Source organism: Perca fluviatilis, chromosome 2 (assembly GCF_010015445.1).
Source record: "Perca fluviatilis chromosome 2, GENO_Pfluv_1.0, whole genome shotgun sequence".
NCBI classification, from domain to species: domain Eukaryota; kingdom Metazoa; phylum Chordata; class Actinopteri; order Perciformes; family Percidae; genus Perca; species Perca fluviatilis.
In genome coordinates, this window is record NC_053113.1 from 28,094,356 (window position 1) to 28,113,124 (window position 18,769).

General features: G+C 39.1%; 1 protein-coding gene across 3 annotated transcripts in view; it reads left to right on the forward strand.

The window, feature by feature from the left end:
• LOC120572738 (F-BAR and double SH3 domains protein 2-like) overlaps positions 1 to 18,738 on the forward strand; it is a 66,118-nt gene extending 47,380 nt beyond the window's left edge. For 2 of the 3 annotated variants that reach the window (XM_039822140.1, XM_039822156.1), the window contains 11 exons: positions 1,416 to 1,532; positions 1,657 to 1,761; positions 7,330 to 7,419; positions 7,541 to 7,603; positions 11,303 to 11,437; positions 11,742 to 11,825; positions 12,028 to 12,205; positions 13,181 to 13,401; positions 14,443 to 14,635; positions 14,806 to 14,894; positions 15,396 to 18,738. In XM_039822140.1, coding sequence (XP_039678074.1) covers positions 1,416 to 1,532; positions 1,657 to 1,761; positions 7,330 to 7,419; positions 7,541 to 7,603; positions 11,303 to 11,437; positions 11,742 to 11,825; positions 12,028 to 12,205; positions 13,181 to 13,401; positions 14,443 to 14,635; positions 14,806 to 14,894; positions 15,396 to 15,488 — 1,368 coding nt within the window. In that variant the 3' untranslated portion in view covers positions 15,489 to 18,738. The remainder of the gene's footprint in view (positions 1 to 1,415; positions 1,533 to 1,656; positions 1,762 to 7,329; positions 7,420 to 7,540; positions 7,604 to 11,302; positions 11,438 to 11,741; positions 11,826 to 12,027; positions 12,206 to 13,180; positions 13,402 to 14,442; positions 14,636 to 14,805; positions 14,895 to 15,395) is intronic. The other variant, XM_039822147.1, reaches the window with a different exon arrangement.
• The last annotated feature ends 31 nt before the right edge of the window (positions 18,739 to 18,769 follow it).

Below are 18,769 nucleotides of genomic sequence, written 5' to 3' on the forward strand. Positions count from 1 at the left end.
CATTTAGAATGCAATCTGATTATCATATGTCTTATTTGCTAAAGGTCCCCACTACATCATAATAATAAAAAATACAAATAAAAAAAAAGATTTTGTACAGTACTGCACCGTGTCACGTAATGCCCTATAGTATCACATTGACCAGCAGAACATTGTAATGTGCTCCCGGACTTTTTTAGGAGCTTACCAGCATGCTTTATGCTTTACAAAGCTGAAATACAGAATGAGGAATCTAAACAAACAGCATCAGAATAGCACTTAAAGGTAACGTACAAGGAGAAGATTCAAAGTGTGCATGCCAGTGTTGACATTTTCCTCACAACATGTAAATGCTGGCGGACCATCTGAAAGAAATGCTTATTCACTCTTTTTACTCTATTGAAACTATACTAATAAACTATCAAGACCCAATTTACTTAGCTCTCTTTGCAGTATGTCAGTTCATAGCCACTGTTCAAATCTAGTTTTCTGCCTCCCTGCCTTAACTCCCTCCCTTGCCTGAATGTAATTAAGCTGTAAATCTCCCATGTAATACTCTTCGTTTCACACCTGTACTTAGCCAGATTTATGCCCTTTTTGTTACTGAAGCGGCACATAATTAATAGATATGATGTGCATGGAAACTTGCAATTAAAATTATCCTGTACTGTAGTGTAGCTAACAAGCTTCTGTTATCAGATTGTGGGAACCCCATCCTTTCAGGTCTGTGAGCACACATCAGTGACACTGAATGTACTGTATGTACATCCTGAGGTTCAGTTTGTTTTAGTTGGAAGTGACAATTGCTAATTTTTGAAAAAACTATATGAAAAAAAAAAAGTTGCATTCATAAAGGATCCCATGAATCCCATAATGTTTATGATAAAATGTATGCTGGCTGTGTCGTTGGTTAGTGATTGATTAGTAACTAGGTGTGTAAACTGTTGACTTAGACACATTAATACTTCAGTTTCTGAAGTAAAATTGCCACATTTTTATAATTGATGTGGAAGGCCCACCTAGCTGCTTTTATATGTAAAAAAACATTTTTAAAGACCTGTTGACATGCACCTCCTGCTCTCTCACTTGATAGCACACAAAAACACACAATCACACACTCATGCTCTTTCACATGTGGTTTTAATAGCAGCAATTTTGTTCCAAGATGATGACAATAGAGCTTTGCAACACGCTGTATTAATTATGTGCGAAGGAAATCTTTCTCTCACACTTTCTTTAGCTCAATTAACAGCTTCTGCATATCACACACCTTGTGCCGTTACCACCGACGGTGTACTTATGTGTGCACTTGTGTATGTGTGTGTTTCCCTGCCATGCTTGTGTTTGTGTGTATTGGGCTGGGTACATGTGTGTGTTTACCCATGCCTGTCTGGTATGTATGTATGTACGTGCGTTTGTGTGTTTGTCTATATTAGAGTCGTCAGCTGGAGTCGGAGACGGGGACGACGGAGGAGCACAGTCTGAACAAGGAGGCGAGGAAATGGGCAACCAGAGTGGCCAGAGAACACAAGAATATCATCCATTACAAGAGAGTAAGATAGACACACACTCACATTCGTCACACATATCCAATTTAGACAATACCAAACGATATGTTTAGCACACATTCACAAATTGTTACATTCAACTTATGTGTTTCTGTGTGGGGGTTTTTAGCGTCTGGAGGAGTGCGAGAACCATGGCTTGCCCCCCACCGAGCAGGGCAGACTAGATCTGGAGTTGAAGATAGAAGACACCAAAGAAAACATACGCAAAGCTGAGGTATGTGTTCACATTGGGAACAGAGAGAATAAATGTTCCCTTTGCATTTAAACTGGACCCTGTCTGTGTTAAGTTTGCATTTTTTCCCTATGTTCTTATGGGTTTCGTCTGGGTGCTCCATGGAGAACGAATGGATAGATGTTTCTTCTCTATCTGAAATTTAAAAAAAAGAATGATTATATAGATGTTTCTTCTCTATCTGAAATTTAAAAAAAAGAATGATTATATAGATGTTTCTTCTCTATCTGAAATTTAAAAAAAAGAATGATTATATAGATGTTTCTTCTCTATCTGAAATAAAAAAAAAGAATAATTATTCTACAACAAACCTTGAATAAACAAACTTGATATATATATATATAGTAATAAAGTAGTAAACCTCTATATATGGGCGCCCGCTCCATCAGGTGAGCTAACCAGGGGCCCAGAATGGTGTGTTTAAGAGGAAAAAGGGGAGTGTGTATTTTTCCCTAAAAAAACACTGTAAAATTTGTGGTACAGATTGACACAGAAGTAGTAAATGTTGCATATCGACGTAGACTCACTTCCTGCCGTGACATCAATGCAGCATTAGTCTCGAAATCAAGCGCTCTGTTTCAGTGGCAACATACAATTCAATTCTGACTCATATTTCCTCTAGCCAGTGTTTGGGCTGAGTGACTAATTATTTGGTAAATATTTTGAATTCAAACAATGGCAGTTAGCATTCAGTTTGCCGATCTGAACAGCTGACGCAGCAGGGTGCAATAACCATCAACAAACATGGCCCGGGATCGATCAGTACACCTTTCACATCGCAGGAGATGTCCAATCATTCAAGTTATTCGACTTGTTATCCACAAAGCCCAGTTATCCCCTGGTTTTGCTGCAATCTGTTCAGTTGTAGAGGTTTGAACACACTTTCACACATTTACGTCATCTCAGTACACAGGTCTGATATCATTACATCTGGAGATCTGACCTATGAGAGACCTAACCCTAACCCATTTTTCTTAGATTTATTGTTCTTTTGGCTTTTTCTTCAATTCCTCTCTTTCCCCTCCTCTTCTGCCTCCTTTTCTTTCTCATCTTATGTTCACACTCCCTCTCTTGTCTTTCTACACCACTCAGCCTTTCCACTTGCAGATATATCTATCATTTATGTATTGATTTTCACAGATTCAACCTGTCACAGTATGAATGAGGTCACTGCATCATCTGTCAACTCCATTTGGCTTTTCATCTCTGTTTTTCAATTTCACCACTTACTTCACTTCACTACACTGTTCATTCTTTCCCTAATGCTACCTCTTTGCCTCCATACTGCTTTCTGATCAGGCTTTTACATATCTGGCACCCTCTGCTGTCAGGTTTATAAAAAACATTTCATTTCTGATCTTACCTCTCCGTGCGATCACTTTTCACTGTATTTTCTCTTTTCTTTATCCCTTAAGGTGGTTTTGCACATTATTGGTATGTAAAGGTACTGGTCTTATTGATAGATATACTACCTTTTGCTAGGTATTTAAGTTGACCTTACACTGCAAGAATATTTTAGCAACACTATAAGTAGCATGTGATCTCACTTTCTACAATATAATAGTAATAGTCTTTTTATCTTATTATAAGTGCAAACATGCAACCACACTACATTTTTACTATCCAACCCTCTCTCTCTCTTCCTCTCTGTTTCTGTCTCTCTCTTCTGTCGCTCACACTGTCTGTCTGCTATTCTTTGCTCTTCCAGGCTAGCATTACCTTGTGTAAGGTAATGAATATTTTATGAGATCATTTGGTACAAATGGCTTCAGCACAGAGCTCTTATCACAGAAATATAAAGGGAGTGAAAGCGGTACAAAAGACATTACACAGGTTTGATTACAGCATTATCTGGATAGCGATTGCTTCATTCTTTCCTTTTTCATGAAATCTTGTCACCATCATCCCATCAAACATGTTGCAGTGGGCTTTTCAGCCCATTATAAGCAATAACCTGAAGCAAGGCCTATATTAAGAATGTATAAATAATTACAGTGAATTTGGGAATTAAAATATATTGTTGAAGCATCTGTACTCAGTGGAGAAATGCTCACTGGTGTTTCAGAAGCATTATGTCTGTAATGGAAAGACTGATAGCTTAACTGGCCTCACTACCTGTCCTCATTAACTAATGATTCATAAATTGCCTGCTTGTGATAACATCTGGCTTTGATGGGCATCTGAATTTCAAAATCAATGTTTGTAGTCGATGCACTGTCTGTGCTTTAAATGTGACCGTTTACTGCATGTCAGTCTGCGGGGAAATCTGTGAGAAAGATACAATGTTTAGAGACAGTTTTATTTATAGGTTTTATTTATTGTCTTGTCCCACAATAAATTTTTTTTACCTCGATATTTTATTGAAAACACGATACAGGAAGCTTAAATATCAACGCCTTGATTCATATACAACTTTTAAAGGCTTGCAGACCTATTTATTAGCCATGGCTATTTTAAGAATATGTTTAAAAGCCAGAGCGCTTGTTGCCTTTATGGTGAAAAAATAGACACATTAGTATGTTGGATTGAGTAGTGTTCATATCATTATGGTATCATAAGGTGGAATTTAAGTTCTTGTAATATGGTCACAAAAGACTAAAATTCAAATGTCTCCCCTGTTCTAAATGTACAAATTAGGGAAGGGAGCAAAAGACTAAAAGAAAGAAAACAGTGTAAATGCTTTATGCCTTTGAACCTGTCCTGCAGTGTTCTACAGTACACTCCTCAATCTTCAGAAGGATCCTCTTTTTCTCCTCTCTGAATGGAATCAATAAACATTGAAAGAAACAGTAGAGTTATGTATTCTGTGCTCTCTGCAAACATCTGATTTCTTGGCCTCTGGCTGAGTGCTTGATAAAAGACTCTGGATACTGGAACTAGAGGCGGTGCATGTCTTTCCCTGAAATTACTAGAATAGCTATTACCCTAACCAAATTAATCAGCATGATTAAGTGATACATGCTGTGCTAAAATTCAAGTGAATATTTTTCAGAACATATCATTTTATATATTCTTATATAAATTATATATAATGAGAGTGTGCCCCAGGCTAGCTGTGTGTACTGTAGTGGAGCTTTCTTTATTAATAGAACAACATGCTTCAGAGATGTAAGGAAATCAAGGATAAAGTGATACACATGATATTCTCAGAGGGTTTGTGAAGGAAGGTGTTTGTGTGTGTGTGAGTGTGTGTGTGTGTATATATGTGTGTATATGTATGTATATATATATATATATATATATATATATATATATATATATAGATAGATAGATAGATAGATAGATAGATAGATAGATAGATAGATATAATTAAATGAAAATTAAGGACCATCCAGAATTACCTTTAGTCAATACAGATTATTGTATTGTATTCTTCTCACAGACAAATCTATGCAATTACGCTTTCTACCTACTGGCGAATACAAAAATAGATCTATTATCTTATATACACTATCTTGCTTGTTTGTTTTTGTCTTTCCTCTCTTGTAGCATACTTTGAAATAAAGCAGACGTTCCATCTGAAATTCCTCTCATTGATATTAGATGATAATTTATCTCTTCTCTGCTATTTTCCTCTTTCTGAGGAGTTCTTAGAGGATGGGAGAGTGAGAGGAGTTGAGGAAAGAGGCTGTCTCCATACTAATGAGCTGTTGAAGGCTGTTCTCAAACTGGCTCCACCAGCCAATCTGGCCTCATTAACACGTGGCATCAAAATGCTTCAGACAGAAGATGCGTCAAGACCGAGACAAGATTGTGCTTTCCAGCACAAGCATACAAAACTAATAAGGATTGATAAATTGATTGGAAGTATCTACTCATATACTAGGCACACCTTTGGTAATAAGAGCATAGACACAATCATAAGGGCATGTTCAAGTGTAGCATATCTTTGGTTATTAAAACACAGTGCACATATCATTTCGGTAGAAACACAAAGACCAGTTAGTTTCCTCAGTATGTAGCTTCTTAAAGTTTGTCATTTCAAATCTTCACTGTGTCATTGCTTTTCTCAACAAGTTCAGCTGTTGTCATCTTTTGAGCTCTGCAGAATTCATATTTTATGTCTGCTTCCATGTGAGTCATTGTAAAACAAAATGTAATATAAAAAAGGTGGTCCCATGATTTAGAATAGCTCAATATTAGTTATAGCCACACAGCTGAGTTTTCCTGCAGTAGTTCGCTGCCTGTCTATCTCTCCATCTATATTTCCGTCTACCTTTCTGTCTGTTTTATTGATTAGAGCTGCCGGACTGTGTGTCTGTCTGAGGTTGTACAGTCTATCCACCAGTGATTGGTACTCACACCACTGGCGTCTTATTCTATTGACTTCAACTACTGCTGCACAGATGGCTGAACATGTATTGGCCATTGTTTTAACTTTTCTCCCCTTAAGTCTGCTATGTTTATGGTCCAACAGCAACCTTTAGCATTTGTTGGGCGCTGCTAATGGAAAGAAAAAAAATGGAGGCACTTAAGGGGCTCAGGTCTTTATTGATCAAAGCCGGGAAGTCTGTCTTGATAGTGTGTTTCTGACTGCACGTCTCTGTGGGAGGGAGCTATTAGCTATCAATCTGCTCTGTCAGCATCGGTGAGAAAGGAAAGATGTGGGTAATGAGAGAGGAAATTGATGAAAACCGTGATAGACAGCAGGAAAAAAGAGAGAGGATCAGAGATGAAAGAGAGTTGAGGAGGCGAGGCAGAATCAATGTAAATCTCAGGGGGTTCCTACTGGTGGTTATAGCCTGATTATATTGTTTCATTAGGAAATAATACAGCAAGTGTCCAGTGTTCACAGCTCATTAAAAGGACGTGCAGCCATTTTTGATGATTTGCCATTTATGAGACTACACGGCAAATCCAGTTCACATCCTCACTCTGTCACTGAACTGTGTGGCATGTGATGTAATACAGCTGAAAGGAAAATGAATATTTGATTGCTACGAGGTTCGACTTCAAATCATTTAAAAAAATAATGCTGTGTGCATTGAGGTGTATCATGACTACAGACCAGAGATCATGGATTAACAACCAATTATATATGAGAAATGGCTCCCATCTCAGTGCTAACTGTATACAGGGATGTTTGCTAGAAGTCATTATATTGTTATTGCCTTGTATTTGTTTCGTTTCAGCATCATGGCTAAAAACAGAAAGAGGTTGCCATTAACGACTGAATATAAAGCAGGGGGTGTGACACTTTTGCAACCTGTAGACCAAATGTAGTCCTAGTAATGAAGCTGTCTGTGTGGTGTAAGCGGCCTGCTGGTAATCTTGACCCAGTGAGACATTGTAGGCTTTTACCTCTAATTAAAATTGGAATTATTTTTTATTTGTACGACCGCTTATTTTCATAGCTGTGTCCATCATTCCTATCAGTCATTATAACATTACTCAGCAGGATAACTTTAGTGATATGGGCTCACAGTTAGTGTCACAGTGTCTATAATTAGGCCAATGAGACATGATGTTTTTCAAGACTAATGCAAGTAAAACTGTTTAAGCCAGTGATATATTTAATGTTCCTAACATACCTAACACCTCTCTCTAAAGACAATAAAGTTAAAAGCTGAGGCTCGATTGGACCTTCTGCGGCAAGTGGGGGTTGCTGTGGATACCTGGCTGAAGAGCGCCATGAACCAGGTAGGTTTTATATAGGGTGTGTGTGTGTGTGTGTGTGTGTGTGTGTGCGTGCGTGCGTGCGTGTGCGCGTGTGTGCATGATATGTGTATAAATCCCCCTGCTCTCTCTGTGCATGGTGTAGGTGATGGAGGAGCTGGAGAATGAACGTTGGGCCAACTACACTTCCCACGATCCCTCACTGTCGGTGAGACACCTCCCCTCGTATGTTGGTGTTTTCTCGCCAAGCCAGAAAACTTGTTCTGTTTTCACAAAAACAGAAGGTTATTAATGAAATTTGAAAACATTGGAGGAATTAATGAACAACAGAACTGATGACATAACATGAATGTAATGCCATCTAATGTGACTACCAGTATGCCAACACATACTGTAAATAAATACAGTACATACATACATGATTTTTTTTATCAGCAATTCTCAAAGTCGCAACAGTTTTTGACTTGGCTGGAAAGTGCAAATCTCACACCTACAAATCAGAAGTAGAAGAGTACCGTTTTACTACACAACATAGTTCGTAGCTGATTTGTGTCACATGCGTGGTGCCTCTTTTACCCACTTCAAATGAACACCACTAGACCACTGAAATGTGTCAATGTATGTTAGTCATATATCTACCATCCACTCATTTACCTTCCGAACTGTTTTCCTTCTTGTACTAGAAAAATGCTGTATTCTATTCAGCATATTTAAAAAAAAAATTAATTTTGAACTCCAAGGCACTGACTCATAATCTAAGGCTTTTCAATCTTTATTATTTCATTAGAAGTTAAAAACACCCAACTAGAATAGTTCTCCTGACAAATCACTTCCTGAATGATGTAAATTGCAAGATAATTGCCATAAGCCCTGCTGCCTAATCATCTGTCACGCCAGTTACAGCCTCTTAAAATGCCCCACTTCCCCATTGCAACACTGAAGTTTTAATTTCATGACCCCAAGCTTTATTGGCATGAATACAGATTTTTTTATCACCTCATTGAATTGTGAGCAAGTGTACATACTCAGGGAATCAGCAGTTCAGGAAAGGAATCCACCTCCTACCCTATACAGCATTCCACTGCAAACAAATAGTTTGAAATTATGGGAAATATACTTATTTGCTTTCGTGGTGAGAGTTAAATTAAAAGATTGATACCACACTAATATCTGCACGCTAAATATGTAGCTAAAGCTGAGAGCTGCTTAGCTTCGCACAAAGACTAGAAACAGGGGTAAACAGCTAGCCTGGCTCTGTATACAAGGTAAAAAGAAAATCTCTCACTACATGTTTTTTTGTATTTTATGTATGCATTTAACTAACAAGATGGATTATTTTATTTATTTGTTAGTTAAGAAGGTTTTTTTTTTTTTTTTTTTTTTTTTTTTTTTTTTTTTTTTTTTTTTTTTTTTTTTTTTTTTTTTTTTTTTTTTTTTATTTGTTATAGTGGACAAGTTTTTTTTTTTTTTTTTTTTTTTTTTTTTTTTTTTTTTTTTTTTTTTTTTTTTTTTTTTTTTTTTGTATATGTTAGGAAGAAGGTATTAGGAAGCGTGACTAGCAGTGTCACACGGGACTTTGTGTCAGAGACGCCTGTGTGTCTGTGTCTGTGTCTGTGTCTGTGTCTGTGTCTGTGTCTGTGTCTGTGTGTGTGTCTGTGTGTGTGTCTGTCAACAAGACTAAACATAGTCGGTCTGCTGCATTAAAAGCACTTGACATTCTGCTCACATGATATTGCAGCTCGCAGCTAACACCAGAGAGAAAGACAGAGAGATAGAGTGTGAGAAAGTGAGAGAAAGTATGGGGAATGAGGGCAATCTAGGAAGAGAGAAATGGATAGAAGGAATGATGGAAGGAGTCGTGCAGTGAAAGGAGTGTTGGAGTGACAATTAGTGAAGGAGAAGAGAAGAAGGAGGGGGAGTTAGCTGAGAAAAATAAGGTGGTGTGATGAGGAGGTGAGGGGGAGAGGGGGAGAGGTGAGGAGGGAGTAGAGTCGGAGTGATAATGTTGAAGTAAAATTGGATGCAGAGGTGAGAGACGGAGGATTGTGAAAAACAGCATAGAGCATAGAAGAGTATACTGTAAGGCCGCAGTATACTGTAAAAAAGAAAATTAGAATTGTTTGCACAGACAAAATGGTGACCGAAACAAAGAACTGTGTTTAGACATTTCCAAATACTCAATTATCTGCAAGTAGTTATGTAGCGATGTGTGAATGTGTGAGTCCTTGTTTTTAAAAGTTGCCAATTTTCCCTCGCCCTATTTATAAGATAAATCATTTGGAGGCTAGACTTGCTGAAAAGTCCTCCATCTGACATGGGTGTCATTAAAGGAACAGACCAGGAAGCACAGTGAGCATTCAGGCATTAGACCAGCAGTTTGTTGCAGTTGATTTTTTTTGTGGGAGTGTACTGGAGCTTTTAGAGACTCAGCGGCGAAGAAAGAGGGATTGTAATAACAAGGTGCAACAGGTGGGAGTGTTAGCAGTTTGCTGATTTGGGAGAGGTCAAAAAGTGGCCGAACGTCCGAGGGAGAAGGAAGGATGGATGGACTGTGAATAATAATTTTGCAGAGGAGAGCGAAGAAAAACAATAAGAGCAGGGAGCAGGCACTTCCCTCGACCCTTACTTCATTCCACTCAACTTTATTAATACGACTATGAAATACTGGAAGCCGTGAACCCTCAAGTCCCTCAGGCAGCCACTGCCTTCATTACAATATCACTTTCACAGTTATTACCTCCAGGAATCATAAAATAGTCCATTCATTGGTCTGCATCATAGCTGTGCACACACTGAAATGTATGTTTGGTGATATTTTTTGGTGGGTTATTACTGACATACAGTACATGCTAGGCATTTTTCTTTAGGGATGAAATGGACTTGCCACTGAGGCTGTGCAGTGTACTTTAAAACCAATGCAGTAAAGTGGATAGAGTAACGTAACGCAACAAAAGTATTATGGAGCTTTGATAAGAGTGTGTTAATTTTTATAAGGAAACTCCTTAGGACTACACCTGTAGGTTATTATTTCCCAAGGGAATAGATTAATATGTCCAGGAGATATACAGAACACACTGCCACTGTTTTGTTCTGTGCATAGGTGTAGAGTTTACTGTGTCAACAGAAATCTGATGACTACACACAATGACTTGGGAATGGATAAGCACACGCGCCCCCGCACGAACACACACACACACACACACACACACACACACACACACACACTGTTGTTATGGCCATGTCAACTTGCTGTGTGTGATGGATCTTTCTACCAGCTAGATCACATGGCCTTCATAGAAGCCAGTGAAATTCTCATGGGACAAAAGGGGGAGGGGCTGCATCATATGAAACATTAGTCCCTCCTCACCTGTCTCTAAAAGCTGTAGCACCCACATTACGCAGGACAGAGAAACCCAGGCAGGAAGCAAAGGTAAGCATTGCTATAGATTAAATTGTGACACTAGCACAGAGAGAGTGCAAACACACAGGAGGAAGGGGAGAAGGTAACAAGTGAAAGCCTTTGTTAAATGGACAGACCTTGTAATCGGTGAAGTGTAGTGGTGGACCTGTAGATACCAGCCAACGCAGACAGAGATACTGCCATAACAAGTCACCTAGCTGGGCGTCACATCGGGACATGAGGAGTTAGAGTCAGAAGGTCGTGTAAAAGTGAGTTTATTATAATGCGTAGAACTGCATCTATCTAGCCAAACTTTAAAGATTTAAAGAGGTATTATAAAGTATTTAGACAGGGTGTGTTCGTATTTGATCTGGAGTACAAGATACTTTTTTTCCCCCTCTGGAGATTTGAAGGTGAATGTTGCTTTTTTTTTTATTCGGCACCATTCATCTGTTTGTTAAGTTATCAGAGGTTTTGACTTTATCTGGCTGTTTTTGTGTGTTAAAGGGCACAGTGGATTTGGAGCGTGAGGAGGGAGAAGAGTGTGAAGAAAACATGGAGGTTTTTGACGACAGCAGCTCCAGTCCTTCGGGAACCCTCCGAAACTACCCGCTAACTTGCAAAGTCCTGTACTCCTACAAGGTATAAACCAACACAGAGTTTTCCTCTGCGGTTAAATGGCCACACACACACACACACACACACACCCTGTACATCTATCAAATGTCTGCAGCTACCTGCTCACCACAACACTGTTTCACACACAGTCAGGTGCAACCTATGACAAAGCAGAGTTGAATGTCACTGTTGCATATATAGGAAGTGTGAAATGCCGATGAATCTGCCATAAATAACCATTACCTTTTTTTAAGCATTTTTTAAATGAATTATTAATGATGTTTCGACTTTTTCTGTCTCTAACTCTGTTGGTGTGCCTCTCCCGCAGGCCTCTCAGCCGGATGAGTTAACTATTGATGAACAGGAGATGTTGGAGGTCATTGAGGATGGAGACATGGAGGACTGGGTCAAGGTGCACAAATATACAGATGTTGCGGTCACACAGATGTGCCTTAGGGTTAGAGTTACAACCACAGAAGCATTATCTCATAAGCTCTGTGTGTTTGGTTTCACAGCCTTGCATGGTGTCCTTGGTGCTCAATTTTCTCCTGCCATGCATGTTTTCATGTTACCGTTGTACATTGTTTCATAGTTTGCGTGTGTGTGTTTTCCAGGCTCGCAATAAGACAGGTCACGTGGGCTATGTCCCAGAGAAATACCTGCAGTTTCCGACCTCCAACAGTCTGCTGAGCATGCTCCAGTCTCTGGCTACACTCGATGCTCGATCCCACACCTCGTCCAATTCCACCGAGCCAGAGTTGCACTCCGGCTGCATCAATGGAGACACAAACAGTAAGTACACTGTAAACCCAATGATAGAAAATTATTATTAAACTGCATGCCAGGAGTTTCAGTGAACAACTGTTGTACCAGTGTAAATGAATTGTTTTCTTCCCCTGATGAGATTATTATGCGCCACTGATTAAGGCATTTTTCTCTTTACTGCTCCACTGGACTTTAAATGTGAACAACACTCATTTTGCAAAGCAGTTTGCTATTAGAATAAGTAAGAGTGGGTTGTCTACTTTTCCGGGTAAAACAAGTTAAAAGTATTTGTGTGGTTGCAGTAATAAACAGAAGTGTAATTGCAAAACCTAAAGGCTATATGAGCCACTTTTCAGTAAAAAACTGTTCTAGGTCAGGTTCCACAAGCTTTGTCCCTCCGGATTTTCTTTTCATCCATTTATATGTTGGCCATTGTTTTTTCACAAAGACATCAAATGAGATTTCTTGGCCGCTGCCATTCCTGTGACTCACTGGAACAGAAACAAGAGCGAGACAGTTATTGGTTATAAAGAGAACACCAGTGGTTGAAATTGCAGACCACTTTAATAAAATGGGTGAGAGCTGAGCTTTATCACAAACATGAACTCTCTTTGTGCCCCCTCTCTCTTGTTTCTGCATCACTATTGGTTGCATCCACATACACACTTTGGGTGTTGATGGTTTCCATTTATTTTTTATTTTATTTCTCATTTATTCTTCTTTCGTAACCTGCTTACTTTGCAAGTTTCTTTTTTCCTCCAACACTCTTTCGACGGTGTCAGCTCTACCTGAATACTTGGACCAGGCCCATGGGAAAACTCTGTCACCTAATTATTAATTATTTCTGTCTTCTCTGAATCTCCCTCTCTCCAGCGGTGTGTACTTTTCTCTGTATGACAATGAGGGCCAGGCAGACAAGGAACTACATTTCCCCAAGTATAATTATTCCTTCTGTGTATTTCATTGCTCTCTCTCTCTCTTTGTCTTCCTTTCTCTCCGCAGTGATGTATGTCCGTGCACTTTATGATTATGACGGCCAGGCGGACGAGGAACTCTCCTTTTCCGAGGGAGCGGTGATCCGCCTGTTGAGCCGCAACACTCAGACGGACGATGGCTTCTGGGAGGGGGAGATCAACGGACGGGTGGGCGTCTTCCCCTCCGTGCTGGTCGAAGATCTGACTGAGAATGGGGAGCCCAGTGGAGGAGGGCTGGGTGACATACAGGTATGATGATGCATGCAGATGAAGACATACTTCCATCGGGGAACACACAGATATACAGCGCTTCACTCTTGGGGAGCTGGAAATTTGGTCTTATCAGTCTTTCCTCAGTGCAGAAATACCAAGCATATACCGTCGCCTAGTGTGCCACTTTCCATCCGCTCCCTCTCTCTTCCTGGCTGTTGTCCAGTAGATCTATCAGTAGGGCAGAGTTCACAAACAGTGGCTCAGCACAGATTATTTTTCCTGCAGCGCTCTGATAAAAACCCTGCACTGCAATCACAGAAAGAAGTCTTATCTGTGGCACAGAGTGCTGCCCTATTAGAGGTTCAGCAACAGGAAGGAAACAGCCTCTCCCTTCCTAAAAGCCTGTAGACATAACATACACCACAACAACTCTTAGCGTCTTTTAAGTCATATGTGGGGAAAGATTGGTAAAAACATCTGAATCATCCAGGTTGCTGCCACGTACACAGTTAAGTTGTATGTAGTGGCAGGTCAAACTAGTAAACCAGCAATATTTCTGTAAGGTATTCGTTACAGTATTCCTAGTGCTCCACCAAAGCTGCTCTAACCAATATTTTTGCATTAACATACATACAGATACAAACATACAAACCCCCAAAGAATCATCACCCGACTCTGCAGTTCCCTTCAGCTCTATGGAGAGTTAAGCATCTTTAGATTTGTTGTTTTGGTTTAACAGCCTCAACTTAACTGTTTTGGTTCACTCTCACCGCTCTCATAGCTTTAGTTTTGGGTGCAAATAGCAGAGAGTGAGCCAGATAATTCCCTCAGGAGTTGGTGGAGACCAAAATCAGAGCAAAAAAAAAAGAAGGTGTTGTTTTGGATGTATTTATTGTGGCTTTATTCCAAACTGCGGTAATTTAATGGAGTTTACGTCAGTTAAGTGACGGTCCTTTTAGTACTATCGGTTTCATATCATTTGTGCTGTGATACAGAGTATTGAACTTATTTGTAGGATCACAGGTGAGCAGCAAATTTCCAGTGATGTATTTTTCTATTTCTGTCCCTTTTTTCTAGATTTCTCCGTCTCTGAAGTTGCCATGTTCTCTGCCACCTCTCCCGCTGTATGAGCAACCTCCTATCAGCCCTTTCACCAGCCCAGAGAACTCCACCCCGCCTCCTCTCCCACGCTCACCCTCTACTGCACTCAACGGGGAGCACAAGCCTCCACCACCCGCCTCGTCACACAAGGGACCGCTTCCCACCCACAGTAAGACACACACACACAAAACACACACAAAACATTTGTGTGTAGTTGAATTTATTCAGAAGAGGTCAATGTGGCTTTTTACTGTGAATTTTTCTGTCGTACAAATCTCCATCTCCCTCTCTCTCTCTCTCTCTCTCTCTCTCTCTCTCTCTCTCTCTCTCTCTCTTTAGATCAAAGCTCTGGCAAGAGTCCTGTGTCTCCAGGATTTCCTCAGCCAATGCGATTCACCCCTGAAGGAGGCCCAGGCAAACTACGACCGGTTAGTATACAACTTATTCAAGAAGTGTGTTTTTTGTGTAATGTTTTTTTACTTTGCTGTCAATATTGTTCTTTGTCTTATGTGATAGTAAACTAAATATCTTTGGTCAAACAGAAAGAGCAATTCGAAAAGCCCCCTTGGGCTTTAGGAAATTATAATTTATATAGTTGTCTTACATTTTATAAGCCAAACAGATTAATCGATAAGATCGAATGGAAGTCATCGTTAGTTGCAGCCTTATATAACACAAAGTGTTTATTAAACTGCCTGTGAATTCCAATTATGATTTCCATTCAGACTACTGTTTATTTTTAAAAAAGTCTCTAAAGTTAGAGAATAAATATTCTTCTTCTATTTTTTTTGGAGATAAACAATTTGTGTCCCACAGCAGGAAATTAACATTAAGCTGTTTGTCAAGTTATGAAAAGTAGGCCATCTCCATCTCCTCACTTTGCCTTTTTTCTTAAACTTAATATATTATGTTTTCTTTCACCGCTGCAGGTGCGAGCTGCTCCTCCTCCACCCAAACAGCACCCCCGCCGACCGCAGGAGAAGAGCGACAAGACGGAGGAGGTGGAGATCACGCTGGTGTGACATACAGACAAGCTGCCATGCGGTTATAGAGACAGAAAAATAAAAACAGATGAAAGACAGACACATCCTACAGGCTGGGGAACTGAACTGCTCTGAACTGAAATCAGCTTAAACAAAGTGATGTGAAGTAAACTGAACTGTACCACGTCTCTCCACATCTTCTCTCATCCTCAAGTTGAGGAGGAGAGCAAAGAGGGGGAGTCATGACAGAGTATCCAGTTGAATAATCTCCATATTAGCTTCCTAATGAAGTGCAGCAGTAGCTGCCCCTACATCTCTCCGCCCTCCCCCGTCCTTCCATTCTTGCCTTAAAACTTTACCTCATCGGGCAGCAAACCAGAGCACACTGAAGAGGAGGAAGAATGTTTAGACATGGGGAGTGATAGGGAAAGTAAGTTAATGATGGGTTTGGCAAGTTTTCTTTCATTTTGTTACACGTACTTCAAGATATTGTAAAGCAGTTTATCTCTTTATGTGAAGATCATTCTGCTGAGAAAAAACTCTTTTTTTTCACTCACTTGCTAACAAATAATAATAAAATGTGAAAACTTATGGAGCCCTGGAACTGACAAGTTGTAGTTGTAGTAATTAAAGAGTCATAGGACAAGTCAAAAATATAACTTAATACAAAATGATATTGTTAATAAAAAAGGATTGTAAAAGGAAATGTACAGTATTACACTTATATATATTATATTTAATCCTTATTTTCCCCATGCAACATTTGTTTTTCCTCAAATTGTCCTTATGCATAAAACAGAATTAGAAAAATTGCTTATATTTTAAGCAAAGGAGAAGACTGTGTGGCTAGCTTGCTCAACTGACAACACTGGTAGCTAAATACTCCACCAGCCTTTTAAGCTAGCTACCTAGCTGAAGCTAACTGTCCTCATAAAACTACACCAGCCAGTGCATGTTATGTTAATTATCCATATACTGTACTGCATACTTCATCAGCATCACTTTAAATTAACAGTAGTTAAAGCATTTTAATCCGCAAGCTAACACTAACAAAGATATCTAGCTAGAGCTTGGAACTTTTAAATTTAGTTTATTTCACGTTTTGAAAAACAAGACATTAAATCACACATTTGCAAAATGTTTAGGATGACAAAATAAAGTCCAAGACTTTTTCCACTCTAGTCCTCGATAAAGACCAGAGAAATGCAAGATAATGTCTCCTCCAAGTAGTGTAGCAAGTAGCTTGCTGCCTAAAATGCTTCAGCTATTGTTAAAAAGTTCATACACTAATGCTAGGGCAGAATGCTGTACAGTATAACATATATATTAGGTGCGGTAGCTGGTGTAGTCGTATGCCAAAAGTCAGATTCAGCTGGGTAGCTAGCAAAAAAAAGGCTTGTGTTTAGCCACCAGTGTTTTCAGGTAAGCTAGCTAACGTAACATTAGCCACACAGTCCTATATGGGAATAGATAAATGAGTAAATGTGTGCCAAGACCAAAAAATAAATGAGTTGAAAAATAAAATTAGCAAGTGAAAGATAAATAGTAAATACGAGTAGAATTAATTTATTTATGTTTTTGACTTATCTGATATCTTTTTACAATAGTTTAAGTGGCAGGGCTCTATAAAAAGTAAGCTTGATGAGAGTAAATAATCATAAAACTTGCCAAACGGGTCATGATTTGGACAGAGAAACTGGGTGGTGTGTGGACACAGTGTTCCCCCCGGCCAGCCCTTCCCTTGCCATATATAGTCCTTATCATCATACGTATTCAATGTGTATTAGTACAGTACATTACTGTTGTCATAGGAATGTTATGCACAGCGTTTCATATAGACTAACTCAACTGATTGGAATACCATGTCTGATATGTAGTAGACGTTTTATCCTCATCTTATTCTGAAAGGGCATTGTAAATACAGTATAAAGGAGAGATGAAAGAAGAGGAGGGAAGGAGGGGATGAAAGGACAAGAGGCAAAAAGGAGGCTGGATCCTCCTCTCTGCTCTTTTCTCCACCTCTCTTCATACACTTTCTTCGTCTCCCTCTTTTCTCTAATGTCTGTTCTGTCCATTGGCAGTCAGTGTGAATCGATGGCTATCATATACACATACATTCATTTACATTATATTACGCACACATTGCTATAGCTTCTCTCATTCTGTGACCCTCTGTGTGCTTGTATCACTGATTGGTTCAGGAGGAGGCGCATGGTGCTTTCAAAGGCACTGACATTGTTGGTATTCACTATGTGGTAACTAAGAAACGTTTTATTTGAGATGATATCAACACTGATCATTTTGGGTCAGGAGTTTTTATTAATCACAGATTGAACTGTATAGCTTTTATCCCTACAGATCATATCTCTCACGTAAATTTTGTTAATTTATAACACTGATACCATAACATATATCCTTGTTTAGTTGAAACGCATTACATTCACAGGTATTATTTTTCTCTGTTGTCTTGCCAAGAAACTCCATCACATCACTAACTGAGTGTTTTTTTTAATACAGCAGAGAAAACTTCCATAAAAAACAAATTAACCTTTAACATTTCCAATTGGATATCATCCTTAGCTTTTCCTTTAATTAACGCTGGTAGAAACAGACAACAAAAGAGATGTATAAAACAAATGCATCACGCTAAATGGACAGAACTAGCAAAGGACATTCATATGGAGCTAAGTACAATTATGTTGTGTTTTTTTTTACTCAAAGTAAATAAATCTTCTCCCCTTAAATACCCTTCAAGCCTTTAAAACTCCTTGCCTAAAGGGCAGCGTAGCACTTTTATTTATTTGTACCTTTCTTGGAAAGTAGCAGTACCTTAACATGGCATCAGAATGGATAGAAAAGACTCTGATGAATCACTGCAGTTTAATACAGTAATCACAGTTATTCTTTTCATTCGGATTATGTGGTGAATCTTCTTTATTTCAGTGTGACTGATTTTATTTGATTTTTTTATTCTCCACTCTTCCAAAGAGATAGAGAGGTAATTGTGGGCAATGTAATTTGGTGTTTTCCTAAACTTATTAAAACAAAACAAAAAAACATGATCATAGTAAGGGATGTTTTAAATGAAGACTTGAGGATTGGTGGTTTTATGGTCTTGAGATGGGCCAGGCTGTTTGCGTGTGTTATTGTTTAAAGGAGAGAGGATCAGATCTGTGTTGGACCCTGAAGATGTAAAGATGTGTCCCAGTTCCTTCCTCCGTATTTATTTGAAACTGGGTTTGATTTGACTGACTGTTTACATTTCAGAATAAAGTATCAAAGACGTCAATACGGATTTTAAATTTGCTTGATTTTTGAGT